Here is a 24964-nt window from a genome sequence, read left to right as displayed (position 1 = left end):
GGTGTCCTGTCCCCCAGTGTGATGTCCCCTGGAGGTGTCCCCAGTCTAATGTCCCCCATGGGGGTGGCCCTGTAAGTGTCCCCCTTGGGTTTCAGAGCCCGAGTGACCCCCCTGAGGTGTCCCCTGGGGTGTCGCCTGAGGTGTCCCCTGGGGTGTCCTGTCGCGGTGACCTCCGCGCGTGATGTCCCTGCTCTGGGTGTGGCCCTGGGGTGTCCCCGTGGGTGTCCCCTCTGTGATGTCGCCATGGGGGTGTCCCCGTGGGTGTCCCCTCTGTGATGTCCCCATGGGTGTCCGCGTGGGGGGTGGGGGTGTCCCCGTGGGGGGTGGGGGTGTCCCCGTGGGGGTGTCCCCGTGGGTGTCCCCTCTGTGATGTCCCCGTGGGGGTGTCCCCTCTGTGATGTCCCCGTGGGGGTGTCCCCGTGGGGGGTGGGGGTGGCAGCTCCGTGCCCATCTATAGCCAAAACATTCCCCGCTGGAAAAGGGGCGTGGCCCCCTCTCTGCCCCGCCCCTTCATGAATAATTAACACCCTCATTAGCGCTGTGACGCAGCCGCGCGGTGACGCCCGAGCGCGCAGGAACGGACGGGAGCGGCCGCCGCCATGGTGGGCACCGGGAACCGGCACCGGGAACGGGCACCGGGAGGGGCAGCGGGAACGGGCTCCGGTCCCGGGAGCCGCGGGCGGGCGGGGCGGGGGATGCGCGGGCGGGGCGGCGCGGGGGGACCGGGGCGGGGGTCGCACCGGGGAGAGGCTGGGGCGGGGATGGCGCGGGAGGTCCCGGGAGCACCGGGCGAGCACCGGGCGGGCACCGAGCGCGGGCGGCCGCTCCATCCGCGGGGGATGCCGCCGCCGGTGCCGCCGCCGGTGCCGCCGCCGGTGCGCGCTGACCGCCGCTCTCCCCGCAGTGCGACTTCTCGGAGGAGCAGACCGCGGGTGAGTGACCGGCACGGGGCACCGGGCACGGGGCACGGCCAGCGGAGCCCCCCGGCTCGGGGGACGGCGAAGGGAACCCCCCGGGCCGCTCCCGGCGCCGCCGCCCCCGGCGCTTCCTGCGCGGCCTCGGGCGGGGCCTCTCCCGGGGCAAAGTCCCCGTTGGGACCGGGGGATGGGGGGATGCGGGACCGGGGGCTGCCGGAGCGGGGCTGCGGCACCGGGATGGGAACCGGGACAGAACCGGGACAGAACCGGGACCGGGGGGGGTTCGGGCCCCTCCTGCGCAATTTGCCCTTATATGGGCATGGCGCGCGCCGGCCGCGCATTCCTGCGGGGCGGGGCCGGCGGATTCCGGAGCGCTCCCGGTGCCCCGGGACCCGCCAGGCTCCTCCCGGTTCTTCGGGACCCGCCGGGCTCCTCCCGGTCCTCCGGGATCCATCGGGCACGGGCAGCATCCCCCGAGGGCGGCGGCCCCACCTGCATCCCGGCCCGGCCGGCGTCGGGTTCCACCGGGAAACCGGATCGCACCGGGAAACCGGATCCAACCGGGAACCGGATCCTGCCGGGAACCGGATCCTGCCGGGGAGCGGAACCCGAGCCGGGGCCGGAGGGGGGGGTCTGAAGGGTCCCGGGGATGCGGCTCTGGGGTCCCCGAGGTGTTGGGTGCCGGGGGTGGTCCCGGTGTGTCGGGGGTCCCGGAGGAACAAACCGGGTGTCCTGGCGTCCCGGAGGTCCCGGTGATGTCACAGGGGGTCCCGGTGTCCCGGAGGGTCCCGGTGTCTCGGTGGTCCCGGCGCTGCTGAGACTGAGGGAGGGTCCCGGGGAGTTTGAGATCCCTGAGGGGGGGTCCCGGTATTCCCGGTACCGTTGGCACGTGTGGGGTCCAGGTGCCCCGGTGGTCCCGTGCTGACCCGGGTGGGTCCCGGTGGTCCTAGCACTGCCCCGAGGGGGTCCCGGTGCCCCGGTGGTCCCAGACTGCCCCGGGGGAGTCCCGGTGATCCCGCGCTGTCCCAGGGGGGTCCTGTTTGTCTTAGTGCCCCGGGGGGGTCCCGGTGCCCCGAGGGGGTCCCGGTGGTCCCGAGCTGTCCTGGGGGGTCCCGGGTGCCCCGGCGGGATCCCGGTGGTCTGACACCGCCCCGACAGGTTCCCGGTGGTGCCGCGCTGCCCCGGGGGGGGTCCCGGTGGTTCCGCGCTGTCCCAGGGGGGTCCCGGTGCCCCGAGGGGGTCCCGGTGGTCCCGCGCTGCCCCGGGGGGTCCCGGTGGTCTGACACCGCCCCGACGGGGTCCTGGTGTTCCCGCGCTGTCCTGGGGGGGGGTCCCGGGTGTCCCGGGGGGGGGGGTCCCGGTGGCCTGGCACCGCCCCGGGGGTGTCCCGGTGGTCCCGCGCTGCCCCGGGGGTGTCCCGGTGGTCCCGCGCTGCCCCGGGGGGGTCCCGGTGGTTCTGCGCTGTCCCAGGGGGCTTCTGTTTGTCCTGAGTGCCCCGAGGGGGTCGCGGTGGTCCGGCGCTGCCCCGGGGAGTCCCGGTGATCCCGCGCTGCCCGGGGGGAGTTCTGTTTGTCCTGAGTGCCCCGAGGGGGTCGCGGTGGTCCCGCGCTGCCCCGGGGGGTCGCGGTGGTCCCGCGCTGCCCCGGGGGGTCGCGGTGGTCCCGCGCTGCCCCGGGGGGTCGCGGTGATCCCGCGCTGCCCCGGGGGGTCGCGGTGGTCCCGCGCTGCCCCGGGGGGTCGCGGTGGTCCCGCGCTGACCCGGGGGTCCCGGCAGAGTTCAAGGAGGCGTTCCAGCTCTTTGACCGCACGGGGGACGGGAAGATCCTGTACAGCCAGTGCGGGGACGTGATGCGCGCGCTGGGGCAGAACCCGACCAACGCCGAGGTCATGAAGGTGCTGGGCAACCCCAAGAGCGATGGTGAGTGGGGTGGGGGGAGATCCCCCCCTTCCCACCCCCTCAGGACCCCCGAGACCCCCACCTCACCCAACCAACCCCACCCCTGAGCATGGCAGAGACTCCCAAAGAGACCCCCACCCCCAAATCCTCAACACCAGCAAGACCCCCACCCCCAAATCCTCAACACCAGTGAGACCCCCACCCCCAAACCCTCAATACCAGTGAGACCCCCCCCCAAATCCTCAACACCAGCAAGACCCCCACCCCCAAACCCTCAATATCAGTGAGACCCCCACCCCCAGACCCTCAGCACCAGTGAGACCCTCCCCCAAAACACTCAGCTCCAGGGAGAACCCCACCCCCAAACCCTCAGCACCAGTGAGACCCCCAACCCTAAATCCTCAGCACCAATGACAGACCCCAAAACAAGACCCCCCCTCACCCAAGGAACCCCCACCCCTGAGCACCAGTGAGACCCCCACCCCTAAATCCTCAGCACCAGTGAGACCCCCACCCCCAAACCCTCAGCTTCAATAGGACCCCCACCCCAAAACCCTCAGCTTCAATGGGACCCCCACCCCCAAACCCTCAGCACCAGCGAGACCCCCACCCCCAAACCCTCAGCGTCAGTGACACCCCCACCCCCAAAACCCTCAGCACCAGTGAGACCCTCCCCCAAAACACTCAGCTCCAGTGAGAACCCCACCCCCGAACCCTCACCACCAGTGAGACCCCCAACCCTAAATCCTCAGCATCAATGACAGACCCCAAAACGAGACCCCCCCTCACCCAAGGAACCCCCACCCCTGAGCACCAGTGAGACCCCCACCCCTAAATCCTCAGCACCAGTGAGACCCCCACCCCCAAACCCTCAGCTTCAATAGGACCCCCACCCCCAAAACCCTCAGCACCAGTGAGACCCCCACCCCAAAACACTCAGCTCCAGTGAGAACCCCACCCCCAAACCCTCAGCACCAGTGAGACCCCCAACCCTAAATCCTCAGCACCAATGACAGACCCCAAAACGAGACCCCCCCTCACCCAAGGAACCCCCACCCCTGAGCACCAGTGAGACCCCCACCCCCAAACCCTCAGCACCAGTGAGACCCCCACCCCCAAACCCTCAGCACCAGTGACAGACCCCAAAAACGAGACCACCCCAGGAACCCCCACGCCTCCCCTCCCCCAAAGCCCCTTGCCAAGCCCCCTCCCCAGCGCTCCTGTCCCGCAGAGATGAACGTGAAGACGCTGAGCTTCGAGCAGTTCCTGCCCATGATGCAGACCATCGCCAAGAACAAGGACCAGGGCTGCTTCGAGGACTACGTGGAGGGGCTGCGGGTCTTCGACAAGGAGGGCAACGGCACCGTCATGGGCGCCGAGATCCGCCACGTCCTCGTCACCCTGGGTGAGCCCCCGGGGGTCCTGGGGGGTGCCACCGGGGAGAGGGGTCTGCGGGGGTCTGGGGTCTCTGAAATGGGGGGGGTCTCAGGGGGTTGGGGGTTCTGGAGGTGCTGAGATGGGGGGGGGGGCTGGGTACGCTGAGGGTCCCTGAGGTGCTGAGATGGGGGGTTCTGGGGTAGTGGGGGTCTCAAAGGCGCTGCCAGGGGGGTTTGGGTGCCCTGAGGGTCCCTGAGGTGCTGAGATGGGGGGTTCTGGCGTAGTGGGGGTCCCAGAGGAGCTGCCAGGGGGGTTTGGGTACCCTGAGGGTCCTGGAGGTGCTGAGATGGGGGTCCCAGAGGAGCTGCCGGGGGGTTTGAGTACCCTGAACGTCCTGGAGGTGCTGCCATGGGGGGGGTCTGGATACCCTGAGGGTCCTGGAGGTGCTGAGATGGGGGTCCCAGAGGAGCTGCCAGGGGGGTTTGGGTGCCCTGAGGGTCCTGGAGGTGCTGAGATGGGGGATTCTGGGGTGTTGGGGGTCTCAAAGGTGCTGCCAGGGGGGTTTGGGTACTCTGAGGGTCCTGGAGGTGCTGCCATGTGGGGGGTCTGGATACCCTGAGGGTCCTGGAGGTACCTCAGGGGTCCCAAAGGTGCTGCCAGGACAGGTCTGGGTGCCCTGACGGTCCCAGAGGTGCTGCCAGGGGGGTCTGGGTGCCCTCAGGGGTCCCAAAGGTGCTGCCAGGGGGGTCTGGGTGCCCTGACAGTCCCAGAGGTGCTGCCAGGACGGGTCTGGGTGCCCTGACGGTCCCAGGGGTGCTGCCAGGGGGGTCTGGGTGCCCTCAGGGGTCCCAGGGGTGCTGCCGGGGGGGGTCTGGGTGCCCTCAGGGGTCCCAGAGGTGCTGCCAGGGGGGGGTCTGGGTGCCCTGACAGTCCCAGAGGTGCTGCCAGGGGGGTCTGGGTGCCCTCAGGGGTCCCAGAGGTGCTGCCAGGGGGGTCTGGGTACCCTCAGGGGTCCCAGGGGTGCTGCCAGGACAGGTCTGGGTGCCCTGACAGTCCCAGAGGTGCTGCCAGGGGTGTCCTGGTGGCCCCAATCCGAGGTTTTGAAGACCCCCAAAGCCCCCAGCGCTCCCCGCCCAGCCCTGGGGACCCCCAGGGTGTCCCCCCCGAGGTGACACAGGTGTCCCCCAGGTGAGAAGATGACCGAGGAGGAGGTGGAGCAGCTGGTGGCCGGACACGAGGACAGCAACGGCTGCATCAACTACGAAGGTGAGGCCGGGGGGTCCCGGGGGGGTCCCGGGGGGGGTCCCGGGGGGGGTCCCAGGGGGGTCACCCGCGGCCCCACTCCCTCCCTGACCATCATGTCTCGTTCCTTCCCCCCAGCCTTTGTGAGACACATCTTGTCAGGGTGACGCCGCAGGGGTAACGCCTCCCCCCGCCCCCTCCTCAGTTTTATTTTTTTTTTCATTTTTCTCATTCCTTCCTTTTTATATTTTCCTCCTTTTTTTAATTCTCCCTCCTGCGCCCTGGTGTCTTTATTTATTTTTATTTTTTTTAATATTTCCAAAAAAATGCAACAATAAAAAAGCAAAAGGCTGCCTGGTCCTGGTCCCCAACCCCTGCATGCCCCTCTGCATGGAGCCCCCCCTGCGTGCCAGGGCTGGTTTTGGGGAGGGGGCTGCAGGAGCCCCCCTCCCCCTCCCGCGGGGCTGCCGGGTCCTCCCTGAGCTCTTCAGCCGTTTTTGACTTTTGGTTTTCCTGCCTCTCTCCGGGATTTGGGGTTGGGGGCTTGGCAGACCCCTCCTCACTCTCCCTCCCCTCTCTTCTCTCCACAGAGCTGGTCCGGATGGTGCTGAGCGGATGAAGACCCCTCCCCATCCTTCTGTGTCCCCCTCCCCTCATTATCTGTCCCCTCCTCACTCGATTTTGTGCCTTTTCCCTCATTTTTCTGTCACCACCACGTCCCCAAAGCACCCCCGAGCCCCCTCCCCTCAGCCCCACCGGCTAAATTATTGCTCCACAGCATCGAATAAAGGCTCAGAGTGGTCGTGGTGCCCCCCCCTCGTGTCTGTGTGTCCCCCTCCCCACCTCCGGACAGACCCAGCACCACCAGGCCTCTTCTTCCCGCCCCGGGGACTTGGAATTTTTCTTTTTATTGGTTTTTTAAAAAAAGAAACGAACAGAAAAAAACCAAAAAACAAAACAAAACCAAAAAAGGGATGAGGAGGAGGAGGAGGAGGAGCTGGGAGGGGAGGGGGAGGGGAGGGGTTTTTCGGAGGGGGGGGAAATGCCCATGTGCCAGGTGGGATCGGAGCTGTCTCATAAATAACCGGGGGGAGCCGGGCCCCCCCGGGAGACCAACACTTAAATAAAATCCGGGACAATCATAAAAAAATACCAAAGCTGGGGGAGGGCGGGGAGGGGAGGAGGGCTGGGGGTGGGGGAGGGTGGGGAGGGTCCTCTGAGGAGCCTTGCGGGGGCGGGGAGGGGGCTGCGGCAGCGTCCTGCGGGCTGGGGGGCTCACTGGGTGGGGGGCACGGGGGTGGGCACCGTGCTGGGGGTGGGCACCGTGATGGGCTCCGGCTGCAGGGGGGGACCTTGGTCTGCGGGGAGAGAACACACACACAAAAAGGGGAGGGGGGCGTCACCAGCGGGCTGGGGGCGGGGGGCACAGCAGCGCCGCCCCTTCCCCTCCCCCTCTTTGTGACCCCCTCCTCCGCGCACCCAAAATTTCTCACCTGCGAGGAGGCCGGGGTTGGGAAGGAGGCTTCCCTGCACGGCGGCCACGATGGCGGGGCTGTGCGCGGCGGCCGAGCCCCCCGAGCCCCCCGGCAGCGGCGGCAGGGCCAGCCCGGCGGGGTGGGAGTTGGGGGGCAGCCCCCCGCCCAGCCCCGGCATGCTGATGCTGCTGGCCAGGGCCCCATGCAGCGGGAGGGGGGCCGGGTTAGCGGGGAAGGGCTCGCCCGGGGGGGTTAGCCATGCTCGGGGGCACGGGGGGCATGCCGAAGGGCACGGCCGAGGGGGCATTACCGGGCACGGCGGGGTGGCCGCTGCTGCTGCTGCCGCTGCTGCTGCTGCTGCCGCCGGGAAGGGTCCCGGGCAGGCTCTGCGATGGCGGCGGCGGCGGCTGCTGCCCGGGGAACGGCACCGGGGCTGCGGGGAGGGGGGAGACGGAGAGTGAGACCCCCGGGCTCGATCAGCCACCCTCGGGGCTGGGGGGCTGCGGGGAGAGTGAGACCCCTGGCCTTATGAGACCCCCGCCCTTAATGAGCCACCCCTCGGGGCTGGGAGGCTGCGGGGAGAGACCCTCGGGGCTGGGGGGCTGCGGGGAGAGTGAGACCCCCACCCTTATGGGGAGAGTGCTCATGAGACCCCTGCCCTTAATTAGCCACCCTTGGGACTGGGGGGCTGCAGGGGCAGGGAGGGGGGACAGTGAGACCCCCGAGCTTGATCAGCCACCCCTCGGGGCTGGGGGGCTGCAGGGAGGGGGGACAGGGGACAGTGAGACCCCGGCCTTATGGGGAGAGCCCTGTGAGACCCCCACCCTAATGGGGAGAGTGCCCATGAGACCCCCACTCTTATCCAGCCACCCTTCGGGGCTGGGGCAATGGGGAGAGTAGACCCCCACCCTAATGGGGAGAGTGCCCATGAGAATGAGACCCCCACCCTTATCCAGCCACCCCTCAGGGCTGGGGCAATGGGGAGAGTGAGACCCCCACCCTAATGGGGAGGGTACCCATGAGACCCCCACCCTTAATCAGCCACCCCCTGGGGCTGGGGGGCTTCAGGGGCAGGGAGGGGGGACAGGGGACAGTGAGACCCCTGCCCTTGATCAGCCATCCTCAGGGCTAGGGGGCTGGGGGGAGGGAGAGTGAGACCCCCAGCCTTATGAGACCCCCGCCCTTGATCAGCCACCCCTTGGGGCTGGGGGGCTGCGGGGAGAGGGGACAGGGGAGAGTGAGACCCCCAGCCTTAAGGGGAGAGCCCCGTGAGACCCCCACCCTTATGGGGAGAGCCCTGTGAGACCCCCACCCTAATGGGGAGGGTGCCATGAGACCCCCACCCTTATCCAGGCATCTCTCAATGTGGGGAGAGCACCCCTGAGACCCCCACCCTCATGGGGAGAGAGCCCGTGAGACCCCCACCCTTATGGGGAGAGCACCCTGAGACCCCTACCCACTCCCCCAGCCCCTGGCACCAGGGGCAGCACCAGTGACAGACCCCAACACCAAGACCCCCCCTCACCCCTGAGCACAGCAGAGAGCACCCCCAAAGAGACCCCACCCCAAACCCTCAGCTCCAGTGGGACCCCCACCCCCAAACCCTCAGCTTCAGTGACACCCCCCACCCCCAAAACCCTCAGCACCAGTGAGACCCTCCCCCAAAACACTCAGCTCCAATGAGAACCCCACCCCCAAACCCTCAGCTCCAGTGAGACCCCTACCTCAAACCCTCAGCACCAGTGAGGGCCCCACCCCAAATCCTCAGCACCACTGAGGCCCCCACCCCAAACCTCCAGCATCAGAGAGACCCCCAACCCCAAACTCTCAGCTCCAGTGAGACCCCCACCCCTAAACCTCCAGCTCCAGTGAGACCCCACCCCCAAACTCTCAGCTCCAGTGAGACCCCCACCCCTAAACCTCCAGCTCCAGTGAGACCCCACCCCAAATCCTCAACTCCAGTGAGACCCCCACCCCCAAGCCTTCAGCTCCAGTGAGACCCCACCCCCAAACTCTCAGCTCCAGTGAGACCCCCACCCTCAAACCTCCAGCTCCAGTGAGACCCCCACCCCCAAGCCTTCAGCTCCAGTGAGACCCCCACCCCCAAACTCTCAGCTCCAGTGAGACCCCACCCCCAAACTCTCAGCTCCAGTGAGACCCCACCCCCAAACTCTCAGCTCCAGTGAGACCCCCACCCCAAACCCCAAACTCTCAGCTCCAGTGAGACCCCCACCCCCAAACCTCCAGCTCCAGTGAGACCCCCACCCCCAAACCCTCAGCACCAGTGAGACCCCCACCCCAAATCCTCAACTCCAATGAGACCCCCACCCCCAAGCCTTCAGCACCAGTGAGACCCCCACCCCCACTCAGCTCCAGTGAGACCCCCACCCCCAAACCTTCAGCACCACTGAGACCCTCCCCCAAAACCCCCCCGGAAACCACCCCCACCCACCCCCCCGCTGCGGATACACCCCCAGCCCCCCCCCCCCACTGCTCCCCCCAGCCCGGACCCACCGTGCGGGACAGCCGGGGCTCCCGGGGGCGGCGGCGGCTGCGGCGGGGGGGCCCCGGGCAGGGGCTGCCCCACGGGCTCGGCGGGGCCCACCATGGCGGGGGCGGGCGGCGCCGCCAGCGGGTGGGCGGCGGGGGCCAGGGGGGCACCGGCGGCGGGCAGGGGCTGCGCCCCGGGGGGCAGCGGGGGCTGCTGCTGCTGCTGCTGCTGCTGCAGGTGCTGGAAGTGCTGCTGCCGGGCTCGCATCTCGGCGTATTTCAGCTGCTCCATGTGGAACGCCTGGCGGTCGGCCAGCAGCTGCTGCCGCTGGTATTCCAGCTGGGAGGGACAGGGGAACAACGAGGAGGGGTCAGCAGGGTAATGAGGGGTGGGGACAAGCGGGTGACATCGCGGGAGGGCACTCACGGCCTCGCGCTCGCGGTCCATGATGGTCTCCAGCTCCTCGAAGTGCCGCAGTTTGATCTCCAGCTTCTTCATCTGCGTCTCCACCAGCAGCGCCACCAGCGACTTGATCTTGCGCTCCTCCACGGCCGCCAGGTGCTGCCAGGTGACAACGGGGAGGGCTCAGAGGTCACACCTGGAGTGTCCCCACCCCGCTGGGAGCCCCGCCGGAGCCCAGGCTCACCTTGGCTTTGACGGCGGCGGCGGCCAGGGCGGCGGCGGCGGCCGTGGACAGGTTCCCCTCGCCGATGTCCCGCTCCACCTTGGCCTTGCGCTCGGCCTCGGGCTCCGAGGGCTCCTTGGGCGCCTCATCCGGCCCCTCCTTCACCTCCTTGTCCTTCTCAGGCTCACCTGTGGCCAGGTGGGGCCGTGTCAGCAGCGCCGCGGGGGGCTCGGTGTCCCCCCAGCCCCGCAGGGTCCCCGCTCACCTGGGCTGTCACCGTCACCCTTGTCGGGCTCCTTCTCGCCCTCCACCTCCTTCCCCTTCTCCTCCTCCTTCTTGGGGGTTTCCCCGGGTTTCTCCTTGGCCTCCTCCTCGGCGGTGCCATCCCGGGGCTCCTGAGGGAAGGACCAGCCCCGTGGGCACCCAAATCCTGCCCCGTTTGCCCCCCACACCCCCAGACCCCTTTTACCTTCGCCTCCTTCTTCTCCTCGGCCGGCTGCGCCTCTGCCCGCGCCTCCTCCGCCCCGCTCTCCTCTGGGGACACAAACCCGGGCTCAGACCCTGCTGCCATCCCCCCCAGACCCCCAGGAGCCCCTGCCCAGTCCCCCAGCCCCCTGTTGGCTCAGACCCTGCTGCCATCCTCCCCAGACCCCCAGGAGCCCCTGCCCAGTCCCCCCAGCCCCCTGTTGGCTCAGACCCCGGTGCCATCCCCCCCAGACCCCCGGGAGCCCCTGCCCAGTCCCCCCAGCCCCCTGTTGGCTCAGACCCCGGTGCCATCCCCCCCAGGAGCCCCTGCCCAGCCCCAATCCCAGTGCCTTCCCCACCCTAGACCTCCCTGAGCCCCTGCCCATCCCCCTGGCAGCTCAGCCCCCGGTGCCATCGCCCCCAGCCCCCTGGGAGCCCCTACCCGGCCCCAACCCTGCTGCCATCCCCCCCCAGGCCCCCTGCCCACCCCCTGGCAGCTCAGACCCTGCTGCCATCCCCCCCAGACCCCCAGGAGCCCCTGCCCATCCCCCTGGCAGCTCAGACCCCGGTGCCACCCCCCCTAGACCCCCTCCCCAGCCCCCCAGCCCCGCTGACCGATGCGCTCGGGCTCGTCGGAGGCGGTGCCGGCGATGCCGCTGCTCTCCAGCCCGAAGGCGGGGTCGGCCTTGCCCGTCACCTTGGCCGCCTCCTCCACCTTGCGCACGTGAGCCTCCACCAGCGCCGTGGGCACCTCCTCCTTCATCTTGGAGAATTCCTCTGCGGGCACAAATCCTCAGTGGGACCCCCCCGAGGGATCGCCCAGAGCCCCCCAGCCCCACAGAGCCCGTGGGGGGCTCGGCCCGGCCCCTCCGGGCTTGTCCTGGCTGCTTATAGAATGTTCTGGAAGGCTCATCCCATCCCCCTGGGAGTTGCTGCCTGTCCCCAGAGGAATCTCCACAGACCTGGTGGTCTCCCCATGTTGCTCATCCCTCTCCCCATCAGACTGACCCCTGCAGGACATCCCACAGGACTCAGCCCCTCTCCCTGTCAGAGCCTTCCCATTCCCCTGTAGGAACCCCTACAGGGCTCATCCCTCTCCCCATATTGCTCATCCCATAGGACTCATCCCACTCCTCACAGTCCCTGGCCCCTCTCTGTGTAGGACTCACCCTCTCCCCACATCTCCGTCCCCTCTCCCTATAGGATTCACCCACTCCCCACAGTCCCTGGCCCCTCTCTGTGTAGGACTCACCCTCTCCCCACAGTCCTTATTCCCCTCTCCCTATAGGATTCACCCTCTCCACACATCCCCATCCCCTCTCCCCACATCCCTGCCCCCTTTCCCTATAGGACTCACCCTCTCCCCACATCTCCGTCCCCTCTCCCTATAGGATTCACCCACTCCCCACAGTCCCTGTCCCCTCTCCCTCTAGCATTCATTATTCCTCTTCCTACAGGACTCACCCTCTCCCCACAGTCCTTATTCCCTCTCCCTATAGGATTCATTCCTCTCCCCATAGGATTCACCCACTCCCCACAGTCTTTATCCCATCTCGCTATAGGATTCACCCTCTCCACACATCCCCATCCCCTCTCCCCACATCCCTGTCCCCCCTCCCTATAGGACTCACCCTCTCCCCACATCCCCACACTCCTGTCCCCTCTCCCCACATCCCCATCCCCTCTCCCTGCAGGACTCACTCTCTCCCCTCTCCCCACATCCATGTCCCCTCCCCACATCCCCATATTCCTGTCCCCACTCCCCCCATCCCCATCCCCTCTCCCCACATCCCTGTCCCCCCTCCCTATAGGATTCAATATTCCACTTCCTATAGGACTCACCCACTCCTCATGGTCCTTTCTCCCCAAATCCCCATCCCCTCTCCCCACAACCCTGTCCCCTCCCCACATCCCTGTCCCCCCTCCCCACAATCCCTATCCCCTCTCCCTGTAGGACTGACCCTCTCCCCTCGCCCCATCCCTTCTCCCCACATCCCTGTCCCCTCCCCACATCCCTGCCCCCTCTCCCTGTAGGACTCACTCTCTACCCTCTCCCTGTCCCCCCTCCCCACATCCCCTCTCTCCACATCCCTCTCCCCTCTCTCACATCCCTGTCCCCTCCCCATATCCCCATCCCCTCTCTCTCCTCCCTACATCCCTGTCCCCTCTCCCACATCCCCATCCCCTCTCCCTACAGAACTCACCCACTCCCCACATCCCCCTCCTCTCTCCCCACACCCCCTGCAGCCCCCCCAGCCCCCTGCCCACCCCCCCAGCCCCCGCAGCCCCCGCCCACCCCACCTTACCCAGGGCCGACTTGGCTGCGGCCGAGGCCACGCGCGGATCCACCACGGAGGCCAGGAAGGCCACGGTGCTCATGACGGGGTTGCCCGACTGGCTGAAGGGGATGGGCTGGTAGGCCAGGGGTCCCAGCGAGGCCTCCGAGTCCTCCAGGTAGGGATCCTCGATGGGCAGGCGCAGGAAGTGCAGGATGCACTCGTCCTGCGTGCGGCTGCCCACGTGCTCCGACACCTTGTTCCAGTCGTCCTTGTACATCTCCAGGGCCTGCGGGGTGACGGGGCTCAGAGGGGACAGGCAGCCCTGTCCCCACTTCCCCTGTCCCCATTTCCCTGTCCCTACATCCCCTTCCACACACCCACATCCCCTATCCCCACATCCCCTGTCCCTACATCCCCTGTCCCCACATCCCCTGTCCTCATTTCCCTGTCCCTACATCCCCTGTCCCCACATCCCCTGTCCTCATTTCCCTGTCCCTACATCCCTTTCCACACACCCACATCCTCTGTCCCTATGTCCCCTATCCCCATGTCCCCTATCCCCACATCCTCTGTCCCCACATCCCCTGTCCCCATTTCCCTGTCCCTACATCCCCTTCCACACACCCCCATCCCCTATCCCCACATCCTCTGTCCCTATGTCCCCTATCCCCATATCCCCTGTCCCCACATCCCTGTGCCCACATCCCCTGTCCCCACATCCTCTGTCCCTATGTCCCCTGTCCCCACATCCCATGTTTTCCCCATGTCCTCTTGGGTCCCCATATCCTGTCCCCATTTCCCTGTCCCCAAGTCCCCTCAGGTCCCCACTTCCCTTTGAGTCCCCACGTCCCCTGTCCCCACTTCTCCTGTCCCACACCCCCTCAGGTCCCCCACATCCCCTACTGTCCCCACGTCCGGTCTCCATTTCCCTGTCCCCACATCCCCTCAGGTCCCCACACCCCCTGCTGTCCCCTGCTGTCCCCTGCTGTCCCCACACCCCCTGCTGTCCCCAGCTGTCCCCACGCACCTCCAGCAGCAGCAGCGTCTCCTGCTCCGTCCACTCCCGGGTGGCGCTGGCGGCCGCTTTGCTCTGCGGGGGAGACACGGGGGGTGAGGGGCGGCGGGCGGGGGTCCGGGGCCAGGCCCGGGGGGTGCCCACCCACCTTGGAGGGGACGTTCTTCTTGGTGTACATGTCGGTGCGGAGCCCGAAGTTCTGCATGTCCGCCGGCTTCTCCTTGCCCTTGTCGGGGAAGTTCAGCATCTGCTGCGAGGCCGAGCTGGGCTGCTGCGGGATGGGGGAGAGGGGACACGCTGGGCCGGGCCCGCGGGGCAGGACATCGGCGTGTCCCCTCCTCCCCGGTGTCCCGGAGAAGCCTTTTTGTCACGGTGTGTGTCCCCGTCACGGTGCGTGTCCCCATCACGGTGCGTGTCCCCATCACGGTGTCCCCCCCGCGTCCCTGCTCCCCGGGGGCAGGGCGGCATGCGAGGGGGAGGAGGGAAGGAGCCTTCCTCGGCCAGCGGCGGGGGGCACGGACCCCCAAGGAGCCGCCTACCAGCTCCGGCTTGCCCTTCACCGTCTCGCTGACCAGCTCCTCCATCTCTTTGCTCTTGCGGCCCGTCTTGGCGTCGCCGTCGCTCTGCCGGCCCTGAGGCACGGATCGAAGCTGTGCATCCCCCACCCCCCGCCCCACCCCGCGCCCGGCCCCCGCGGGGACCGGGGGGCGGCAGGGGGGGGTCGCGGTTCGGCGGGGCGGCCGCCCCCGGCACCCACCTGGGGCGTCTTGGGCTGCAGCGGCACCAGCCCCGAGGGCGTGTCGGCCAGCACGTGGAAGTGCGAGGTGGGCGGGGGGCCCATGGGGGTGGGCCGGCTCTCGGCGTCCACCTGGTAGTTGATGAGGCCCCACTGCTCCAGGAAGGCGTGGACCCTGCGGGGAGCCGGGGTCAGAGCCCGCCGGAGGGGCGTGGGCAGCGCGGTGTGACACTGAGCACCCCTGGGCCATGGTGACAGCGACCACCCCTGTGCCAGGGTGACAGTGACCACCCCTGGGCCATGGTGACACTGAGCACCCCTGGGCCAGGGTGACAGTGACCACCCCTGGGCCATGGTGACACTGAGCACCCCTGGGCCATGGTGACAGTGACCACCCCTGGGCCATGGTGACAGTGACCACCCCTGTGCCAGGGTGACACTGACCACCCCTGGGTCATGGTGACACTGAGCACCCCTGGGCCATGGTGACAGTGACCACCCCTGTGCCAGGGTGACACTGAGCACCCATGGGCCATGGTGACACTGACCACCCCTGGGCCATGGTGACACTGAGCACCCCTGTGCCACTGCACTGGACAGCCACCAGTGCCAGGGTGACACTGACCACTCATGTGGTCATGTCACCCCTGTGCCATGGTGACACTGAGCACCTCTGTGTCATGGTGACACTGAGCACCCCTGTGCCACGGTGACACTGAGCACCCCTGTGCCATGGCACTGGACAGCCACCAGTGCCAAAGTGACACTGACCACCCCTGTGCCATGGTGACACTGAGCACCCCTGGGCCATGGTGACAGTGACCACCCCTGTGCCAGGGTGACACTGAGCACCCCTGGGCCATGGTGACAGTGAGCACCCCTGTGCCAGGGTGACACTGAGCACCCCTGGGCCATGGTGACACTGACCACCCCTGTGCCAGGGTGACAGTGACCACCCCTGGGCCATGGTGACACTGAGCACCCCTGGGCCATGGTGACACTGAGCACCCCTGTGCCAGGGTGACACTGAGCACCCCTGTGCCAGGGTGACAGTGACCACCCCTGTACCAGGGTGACACTGAGCACCCCTGGGCCATGGTGACAGTGACCACCCCTGTGCCAGGGTGACACTGAGCACCCCTGGGCCATGGTGACAGTGACCACCCCTGTGCCAGGGTGACACTGAGCACCCCTGGGCCAGGGTGACAGTGACCACCCCTGGGCTATGGTGACAGTGACCACCCCTGTGCCAGGGTGACAGTGAGCACCCCTGTGCCAGGGTGACACTGAGCACCCCTGTGCCAGGGTGACACTGAGCACCCCTGTGTCATGGTGACAGTGAGCACCCCTGTGCCAGGGTGACACTGAGCACCCCTGTGCCATGGTGACACTGAGCACCCCTGGGCCATGGTGACAGTGACCACCCCTGTGCCAGGGTGACACTGAGCACCCCTGGGCCAGGGTGACACTGAGCACCCCTGGGCCATGGTGACAGTGAGCACCCCTGTGCCAGGGTGACAGTGAGCACCCCTGGGCCATGGTGACACTGAGCACCCCTGGGCTATGGTGACAGTGACCACACCTGGGCCAGGGTGACACTGACCATCCCTGGGCCATGGTGACACTGTCCACTCCTGTGTCATGGTGACACTGACCGCCCCTGTGCCACGGCACTGGACAGCCACCAGTGCCAAAGTGACAACTGAGCCCCCCGTGCCATTGGTATTGGGACAGCCACCAGTGCCATGGTGACACTGACCAGCCCTGCGACATGGCACTGGACAGCCACCTGTGCCAGGGTGACAACTGGCCACCCTGTGCCACCGCACTGGACAGTGCCAGGGTGCCACACCTTTGGTGTGCACCCCCCAATGCCACTGGCACTGGACTCCTGTCACCCCCATGGTGCCAAAATGATCCCCCTGCCCCAGTGGCACCGGATCCCTGCCACGCTGGGGTGCCACACTGACCCCCTGCCACCTCCAGGGTGCCACACTGACCACTCAGCAGTGTGCAACACTGACTCCCTGCCAACCCTGGGGTGCCACACTGACCCTCCACCAGCACAGAGGTGCCACGCTGATCCTTTGCCAGCACCTGGGTGCCACACTGACCCCCTGCCACCTCCAGGGTGCCACACTGACCACTCAGCAGTGTGCCACACTGACCTCCTGCCAACCCTGGGGTGCCACACTGACCCTCCACTAGCACAGAGGTGCCACACTGACCCCCTGCCACCTCCAGGGTGCCACACTGACCCTCCACCAGCACCTGGGTGCCACACTGACCACTCAGCAGTGTGCCAGGCTGACCCCCTGCCAACCCAGGGGTGCCACACTGACCCCCAACCCCACCAGCACCAGACCCCTGCCAGCCTGTGGGTGCCACACCAACCCCCAAACACCAGGAGCACCAGACCCCTGGCAGCACCTGGGTGCCATGGTGACCCTCCAAACAGCACTGAGGTGCCACGCTCACCCCCAGCCCCACCAGCACTAGACCCCTGCCAGCCTGTGGGTGCCACACCAACCCCCAAACACCAGGTTCACCAGACCCCTGCCAGCCTGTGGGTGCCACACCAACCCCCAAACAGCAGGTTCCCCAGACCCCTGGCAGCAGCAGGGGGTGCCAGCCCAGCCCCCAGCCGGACCCACCGCATGATGGCACAGACGTCCCCGGCCAGGTTGCGCCGGCAGGCCGTGGAGGTCAGGTACTCCTGCGGGTTCAGCCGGTACGTGTCGATCATGAAGTTCCGGTAGGCCAGGTATCTGTGGGGGGCACGGGGGGCTCAGCACCGGGCACGGCCCCGGGGGGCTGCGGGCAGGCACGGACAGGGGGTTTGGCCTCACATTTCGGGGGTCTTGGATTTGTTTTTGCCGTTGAAGAACTCGGGCAGGGCGCGGCGCTCGATGGCGTGGACGCTGCGGGAGGAGAGGCTCGGGGAGGGCTCTGGCAGCAGCCTCCTCATCCTCAGGTGATGAAGGGCGGCTCGGGAGCCCTCAGCAGCGCTGGCTGTACCTGTTGTAGTCGAACCAGGCGGCGTAGCTGGGGATGATGATGTGGTGGGTCTGCTCTGTCACGTTGTCCTCGTGCAGGTCGGGGTTCTTGGCCTGCTCCCCTTTGCTGCCGGTGCCGTTCTCCTCCTCGTCCTGCCCCACAGAGCAGCACCCCATGGGCAAAGGGAACCCCCTGAGCGCCCTTCATCATCCTCACCCACAGCAGGATGAGACCAAGGGCCCCAGCTGCAGCCTCGGGGGTGAGGGGAAGGGCAGAAAAGAGCGTTTTTGTACCCAAAAGAGGGACAAGGAATGAGAGAGAACCAGGTGATCATCAACCACACCTTCCCCGGGCTCACCTTGCCAGCTGTCTCCATGCTCTCATCTTCCTGCTCATCTGGAAGGGAGGACAGGGGTGGGTTTGGGCACTGCCAGGCCGGGGGTGCCAGGGCTCTGCTGTGGCTCCTCAGACTCACCCAGGTCTGTCATGGTGCCCCCCTTGACTGGCGCCGACTCCGAGTCCTTCTTGGTGTTGACTGTGGGGGGAAAGTGGTGCTGAGCTCCCCGGGGACCCCTCCCTCACTGCTGGGGACCCCCCGGGGGGGTGGCTGCTGCCCCCCACTGCCCCCCACACTGACCTGTTTTGGGCAGGGTCACCTCCTCCACGTTGGGGACAGGCGAGGGCTCGTCCATGTCCTTGGTCAGGTCCTCCTGCTCCTCCTCACGGTGCCCACGCTTGGATTTGTTATAGGGGGTGGAGGGTCTGCCAAGGGAGAGACCCCCATCACCACTGACCCCAGGGCTGAACTCCCCCACCCCCAGACCCCCCAGACCCCCCCAGCTCACCCCTTCTTCGCGTTCTTCTTCTTGGCCTCGGGGGTGGGCGAGGGAGAGGGCGAGCGCTTCCTCTTCTTGTAGTTCCCCCCCTTCTTGTCCCGCCGGTCCGAGTCAGGGCTGTTCACCTGGGGGGCACCGTGGGGGTCCAGCTGAGCAGGTTGAGACCCCCAGGACCCCTTCCCGAGGGGGCTCTGAGCCGGCTCTGACCTCGTCTGTCAGTGTCTTGGCCGAGATCTTCTTCCTGCGGGTGACGGGGCTCTTCTCGTCGGTCACCTCGTAATCCTCCTCGTTCATCCACTCGTTGAAGGTGTCCGTGTCCAGGATCCACTTGGCATGGACCTGCCGGCCAGGGGAGTGGCTGGGTCAGGCCAGGGAGGGGGGCTCCAGCTGCCCCCCAAACCTGGGGGTCCCCCCCGGTACCTTCCGGGGCTTCTCCGGTGTCGGGGGATCCTCCACGGACGCCTCGATCTCGCTGGCCGGGATCCAGGTGTCATAGCTGGGGGAAGGGGGGGGATAGGGTCAGTGTGGCACCCACAGCGATTTGGGGGAGACAGAGGGGGTCCCCGAAATCTTCATCCCCCCCTCACCTGTCGGGGTAGTACCCCCAGTGCAGCAGCACCTGCTTGTCACGCTTCATGACGGGCCGGACCCACTCCTCTGTGGGACACACGCACGGGCCGGGCTGAGCACGGATCCTGGGGATCCTCCAGCCCCCTGTGACCCCCAAAAACCTCCTCCTGCACACCCCGGAGGCCTCCATGACCCCCCAAACTCCCCTCTGGCACCCACCTTCCTCTGCAACCCCAGAGCCCCCTGTGACCCTCCAAACTCCCCTCCTGCACACCCCGGAGCCCCCTGTGACCCCCCCAAACTCCCCTCCTGCACTCACCTTTCTCTGCCTCCCTTGGAGCCCTCTGTGACTGCCCGGAGCCCCCCATAACCCCCCCCCAAACCCCCCTCCTGCACCCACCTCCCTCTGCCCCCCCAGAGCCCCCTGTGACCCCCTGTGACCCCCCGAGCCCCCCTCCTGCACCCACCTTCCTCTGCCCCACCTGGAGCCACCCTGTGACCCCCCAGAGCCCCCCATGACCCCTCAAACTCCCCTCCTGCACCCACCTTCCTCTGCCCCCTCAGAGCCCCCCGTGACCCCCCTGTGACCCCCCAAGCCCCCCTCCTGCACCCACCTTCCTCTGCCCCCCCAGAGCCCCCCGTGACCCCTCAAACTCCCCTCCTGCACCCACCTTCCTCTGCACCCCTCAGAGCCCCCCGTGACCCCCCTGTGACCCCCTGAGTCCCCCTCCTGCACCCACCTTCCTCTGCCCCCCCAGAGCCCCCCGTGACCCCCCGAGCCCCCCTCCTGCACCCACCTTCCTCTGCCCCCCCAGAGCCCCCCGTGACCCTTCAAACTCCCCTCCTGCACCCACCTTCCTCTGCCCCCCCAGAGCCCCCCGTGACCCCTTGTGACCCCCCGAGCCCCCCTCCTGCACCCACCTTCCTCCAGGTTCCCGGGCACGGGGCAGACGATGTGGGACGCGTTGCTCTTGTCCTCGGTCACGGTGCCCTGTGACATCCAGGGGATGAACCCAGGGTTAAATATTGGCATGAGCCCCCCCCCCCCCCCCCCCACCACCGTGCCCCCCACCCTGGCACTGCCACCCACCTGGTGCCTCTTGACGATGTCCTTGAGCTTCCCCAGCAGTTTGGGCTCGATCTCCTGGTGCAGGAAGATGTTGGGCCGAGCCAGGCAGTTGTTCTGGGGAGGGAGGGGAGGAGCAGAGCTGTGAATTGAGGAGGGGGAGGACATGGTGGGGGGGTCCCGGGGTGAGGGTGGGGGGCTCGTACCTGCACCAGGGATTTCTCGATGGTCATGAACATCTCCACGTTGCGGTCCATGCGCGAGGGATTCTGGAAATCGAAACGCCGCCTTATTGGAAGAAAAGAGCGACTCTCATGAAAGCCACAGCTCAGGTCTCCTCGTCAGCACCCCAAATTTGGGGAATTTGGGGAGGGGGGGGGGAGTGGGACACGTGTCTGGACCCCATCAGGGTCCACACTGACAGAGGGGGACATGTCCCAGCGCCCGTTTGCTCTGGAGGTGACAGCCCCGCAACCGCCCCACCCCGGGCACCCCCGGCCGAGGCCACCCCTGGAGGGGACCCCCACCCCTGTCCCCCCGCCCAGGGAACCCCCCCCAGGACCCCCAGCCCGATGGGTGCAGGTGGGTGCTCACCATCCTTGGTCGCTCTTGAATTTATAGGCGGCTGCCAGGATGTGGCACAGGGCTCCCCCCGCCTTGAAATCCAGGAAGCATTTGATCTGCAACGGGAGAGGGGTCAGGGGGACAGGGACAGCGCCCTGCCAGGGGGGACATGTCCTCCTCGGGGTGACATCCCCTTGCTGGGGTGACACCCCCATATTTAGGTGACAACCCCATGTCTAAGTGCCATCCCCTTGTCTGGGTGCCATCCCCATGTTCAGGTGGCATCCCCATGTTAGGGTGACATCCCCATGTTAGGGTGACATCCCCATGCCTTGGTGCCATTCCCATGTTTAGGTGACATCCCCATGCCTGGGTGACATCCCCTCATGGGGTGCCATCCCCTTGTTGGGGTGCCATCCCCTTGTCTGGGTGCCATCCCCATGTTCAGGTGGCATCCCCATGTTAGGGTGCCATCCCCATGTTCAGGTGACATCCCCATGTTCAGGTGACATCCCCATGTTAGGGTGACATCCCCATGCCTTGGTGCCATCCCCATGTTTAGGTGACATCCCCTCATGGGGTGCCATCCCCTTGTTGGGGTGCCATCCCCATGTCTGGGTGACATCCCCATGTCTGGGTGCAATCCCCATGCCTGGGTGCCATCCCCATATTTAGGTGACATCCCCACTTCTGAGTGACATCCCCATGTCTTGGTGACGTCCCCTTTGTTGGGGTGCCATCCCTATATTTAGGTGCCATCCTCTTCTCTGGGTGCCATCCCCATGTCTGGATGTCACCCTCCCATGTCTGGGTGCCATCCCCATGTTTAGGTGACATCTCCATCTCTGAGTGACATCCCTATGTCTGGGTGCCATCCCCCTATTTAGGTGCCATCCCCATGTCTGGGTGTCACACTCCCACGGGGTGCCATCCCATTGCTGGGGTGCCATCCCCATCTCTGAGTGACATCCCCATGTCTTGGTGACATCCCCATGTCTGGGTGCCATCCCTCTATTTAGGTGCCATCCCCATGTCTGGGTGACATCCCCATGTCTGGGTGTCACCCTCTCATGGGGTGCCATCCCCTTGTCCAGTTGTCCCATCCCCATCTCAGGGTGCCATCCCCATGTCTGAGTGCCATCCCACCATGAGGTGCCACCCCCTTGTCAGGGTCCCTCATCCCCAGCCGTGGGTGTCACCCCCTTGCCAGGCTGTCATTCCCATCTCTGGGTGCCATCCCCTTGTCAGGGTGACATTTCCTTGTCAGGGTGACATCCCCTCATTGGGGTGCCATCCCCTTGTCAGGGTGACATTTCCTTGCCAGGGTGACATCCCCTCATTGGGGTGCCATCCCCTTGTCAGGGTGACATTTCCTTGCCAGGGTGCCATCCCCTCATTGGGGTGCCATCCCCTTGTCAGGGTCCCATCCCCTCTCCCAGGTGCCACCTCCTTGGGGCTCTGTCCCCAAGCTGGGATGGGGTCCCTGCAGTGTTGTAGCACTGTCCCCAGTAGGGGACCTGTCCCTGTGTGGGGACACTGTCCCCAGGTCCTTTGGGGGCTGTCCTGGGGTCCTTGGGGCAGTGTCCCCTGCTCCTTGGGATTCTGTCCCTGAGTAGGGACAATGTCCCCAGGTCCTTTGGGGGCTGTCCTGGGGTCCTTGGGGCAGTGTCCCCTCGGCATTCTGTCCTTGTGTGGGGACACTGTCCCCAGGTCCTTGGGGGCTGTCCTGGGGTCCTTGGGGCAGTGTCCCCTTGGGATTCTGTCCCTGCTGGGCTCTGTCCCTGTGTGGGGACACTGTCCCCAGGTCCTCTGAGGTCCTTGGGGCAGTGTCCCCTGGTTGAGGCCCCATCCCAGATTTGAGGTGTCCCCTTTTGGGACACTGCTCCTGGCAGGGCGCTGTCCCTGCTGTGCTCTGTCCCCGTGTGGGGACATTGTCTCCTGGTCCTTGGGGACAGTTCCCAGCAGGACGGTGTCCCAGTGTCCCCAGCACTGTCCCCAGCACTCCAGGCCATGTCCCTGACCAGGGCACTGTCACTGGCTGCTGTCCATGGTCAGCTGCTGTCCCCAAGCCACCCGAACGCTGAACGGTGTCACCAGGGCCACGTCCCTGAGGCTCTGGGAACTGTCCCTGCTCAGGGTTGTCCCCAGGGCTGTCCCCAGGTACTGGGGTGCTGTCCCTGCTCAGAGCTTTGTCCCCAGGCCTTTGGGGACACTGGGGACATGTTCCCAGGGCTGTCACCCTGTCTCTGGGGCGCTGTCCCCGCTCAGGACCTTGTCCCTGGTCATCACTGTCCTTGTCCCCTTTTCACTGGGGCTCTGCCCAAGCTTTGGGTGCTGCTCCTGCATTTTTGGGATGCTGTCCCCACCTCACGAGGACCTTGTCCCTGGGTGTTGTCCCCACTCAGGGCCTTGTCCCATGTCCTTTGGGGCCTTTTTTGGGGACTCTGGGGCCTCGTTCCCACTGAGCTTTGTCCCCAGGTTTTTGGGGTGCTGCCTGTGGGTCACTGTGGCCTTGTCCCAGGGTCATGGGGGTCTGTCCCCAGGCCTTGAGGGCACTGTCCCTGCTCATCAGAATCATCAGGGCCATGTCCCCAAATCCCTGGGGCCCTGTCCCTGGGAATTGAGGGGACATCCTGAGTACTGGGATGCCTATCCTGGATATTGGGGTGCTGTCCCCAATCCGGGCTTTGTCCCCTCTTCTTTGGGGCTCCTCCCTGGGTCCCTCCAGGACCCCATCCCAGGGCCATCCCTGCACCTCGAGGACACCATTCCTGCTCTGAGCCTTGTCCCTGCCCACCAGGGCCATGTCCCTGCTCTGAGCCTTGTCCCTGCCCACCAGGGCCATGTCCCCAGCCCTGTGGGGTCCTGTCCCCACATGTCTGGGGTGCTCTCCCCAATCTGGGCTTTGTCCCCCGTTCTTGGGGGCTCTTCCCCAGTTCACCCCAGAGCCACAAATGTCCATCCCTGCACCTCGGGGTCACTGTCCCTGCTCTGAGCCTTGTCCCTGCCCACCAGGGCCATGTCCCCAGCCCTGTGGGCTGCTGTCCCCATATCTCTGAGGTGCTCTCTTCAATCTGGGCTTTGTCCCCCGTTCTTGGGGGCTCTCCACCAGTTCACCCCAGAGCCACAAATGTCCATCCCTGCACCTCGGGGTCACTGTCCCTGCTCTGAGCCTTGTCCCTGCCCACCAGGGCCATGTCCCCACATCTGTTGGGTCCTGTCCCCACATCTTTGGGGTGCTCTCTCCAACCTGGGCTTTGTCCCCCGTTCTTGGGGGCTCTCCCCCAGTTCACCCCGGGGCCACGAGGCTCCATCCCCACTCCCCCTGCTCAGAGCCTTGTCCCCGGCTCCCCGCGTGTCCCCCACACGCCCCGAGGGGCCCCGGCCGCGGTGTCCCCGTGTCCCCCCGTGTCCCCCCGTGTCCCCCCGCGGCTCTCACCGGCAGCTTGGTGAGGGGCGCGTTGCTGACGTGCTTCCCGAACACCTCCTCCTGGAACTGCAGCAGCTGCACCACCAGGCTCGACAGCGACTTGTTGGTGGGGGGCTCGGCCTGGATGTACTGCGGGGCCGGGGGCTCAGCGCGGCCGCCGCGGCCGCTGAGGGGAGGGGGGGGCGCGATGGCGGCGGCGGCGGCGGCGCCGTGACAGGCCGGGCCCGGCGGGGCGGCGGGCGGGCGGCGGCGCCGCGGTTCCGCGGACCTACCTTCTTGTAGTTCTTGCCGAGCCAGAGCCGCACGTTGTCGAACTGGCTGACGGTGTCCGAGGCCTCGTAGTACTTGACGTTGGGGCCGCCGTCCTTCTTCCGCACCGCCATCTTGAGCGGGCCGGGCCGCGCCGCCGCCTCCGCCCGCCACTGCCGCCCCCTGCCGGCCCCGCTCCGCCACTGCCGCCGCCGCCGCCGCCGGTCGCTGTCCCCGCTGTCCCCGCTCCCGGTGGCTTTCCCCGCTGTCCCCGCCGCTCGCACCGGCCCCGGTCGTTGTTACAGCCCCGCCGCCCCCCTTGGTGCCCTCCCGTTCCCGCACTGCCGCTCCCGCCGCCCCCGCTGCCGCCCCCTGGCGGTGCCGCTCCCGCACTGCCGCCTCCGCCGCTCCCGCCCGGTGTTGCCGGTGCCGGTGGCTGTTCCCGCTCCCGCCCGGTGTTACCGGTCCCGGTCCATGTTCCGCCTCCCGCACCGCCGCCCCCGAGCGGTGTTGACGACCCCGATCGTTGTTCCCGGCCCCGCCGCCCCCGTTGTACCGCCCGCCGCCGGTCCCGCCGCGCCCGCCACCGCCTCCTGCTGGTCCCGCTCCCGCCGTTCCCGCCGACCCCGCTGTTCCCCGGGCGCTGTTCCCGGCCCCGGGCGCTGTTCCGGGCCCCGAGCCCCCGCTCCACCGCCCGTTGTTGGCCCCGCTGCCCCCGGGCGCCGTTCCCGGC

At 67.2% G+C, this 24964-nt stretch overlaps 2 protein-coding genes across 4 annotated transcripts; one reads left to right on the top strand and one right to left on the bottom strand.

Moving 5' to 3' along the window:
• The first annotated feature begins 474 nt into the window (after positions 1-474).
• Positions 475-6236, top strand: MYL6 (myosin light chain 6). 2 transcript variants are annotated; one of them, XM_059871799.1, is made up of 7 exons: positions 475-602; positions 905-932; positions 2692-2835; positions 4046-4219; positions 5380-5457; positions 5572-5610; positions 6024-6236. In XM_059871799.1, exons 1-6 carry the CDS (start codon positions 600-602, stop codon positions 5598-5600), a joined length of 456 nt encoding a protein of 151 aa, XP_059727782.1. In that variant the 5' UTR covers positions 475-599; the 3' UTR covers positions 5601-5610; positions 6024-6236. The 2 variants fall into 2 exon arrangements, with proteins under 2 accessions (XP_059727782.1, XP_059727781.1); XM_059871798.1 differs by lacking the exon at positions 5572-5610.
• Positions 6237-6667: 431 nt separating this feature from the next.
• On the bottom strand, positions 6668-24414 carry SMARCC2 (SWI/SNF related, matrix associated, actin dependent regulator of chromatin subfamily c member 2). Of its 2 annotated transcripts, XM_059871800.1 has the most exons (30): positions 24255-24414; positions 23992-24111; positions 20583-20668; positions 20195-20276; positions 20013-20105; positions 19844-19913; positions 18940-19009; positions 18773-18848; positions 18560-18691; positions 18362-18477; positions 18154-18278; positions 17992-18051; positions 17875-17912; positions 17538-17668; positions 17369-17440; positions 17174-17287; positions 14541-14694; positions 14323-14415; positions 13932-14051; positions 13796-13858; positions 12796-13054; positions 11105-11266; positions 10494-10558; positions 10290-10419; positions 10046-10212; positions 9826-9960; positions 9423-9738; positions 7169-7341; positions 6927-7131; positions 6668-6791 (listed from the first exon to the last, which is right to left on the bottom strand). In XM_059871800.1, exons 1-30 carry the CDS (start codon positions 24363-24365, stop codon positions 6709-6711), a joined length of 3621 nt encoding a protein of 1206 aa, XP_059727783.1. In that variant the 5' UTR covers positions 24366-24414; the 3' UTR covers positions 6668-6708. The 2 variants fall into 2 exon arrangements, with proteins under 2 accessions (XP_059727783.1, XP_059727784.1); XM_059871801.1 differs by lacking the exons at positions 6668-6791; positions 14323-14415 and having other exon boundaries at positions 7004-7341; positions 13932-14054.
• Positions 24415-24964: the final 550 nt, after the last annotated feature.

This window comes from Haemorhous mexicanus, chromosome 33 (genome assembly GCF_027477595.1).
Source record: "Haemorhous mexicanus isolate bHaeMex1 chromosome 33, bHaeMex1.pri, whole genome shotgun sequence".
In the NCBI taxonomy this organism is placed as follows: domain Eukaryota; kingdom Metazoa; phylum Chordata; class Aves; order Passeriformes; family Fringillidae; genus Haemorhous; species Haemorhous mexicanus.
This window is presented reverse-complemented; position numbering and strand designations above follow the sequence as displayed.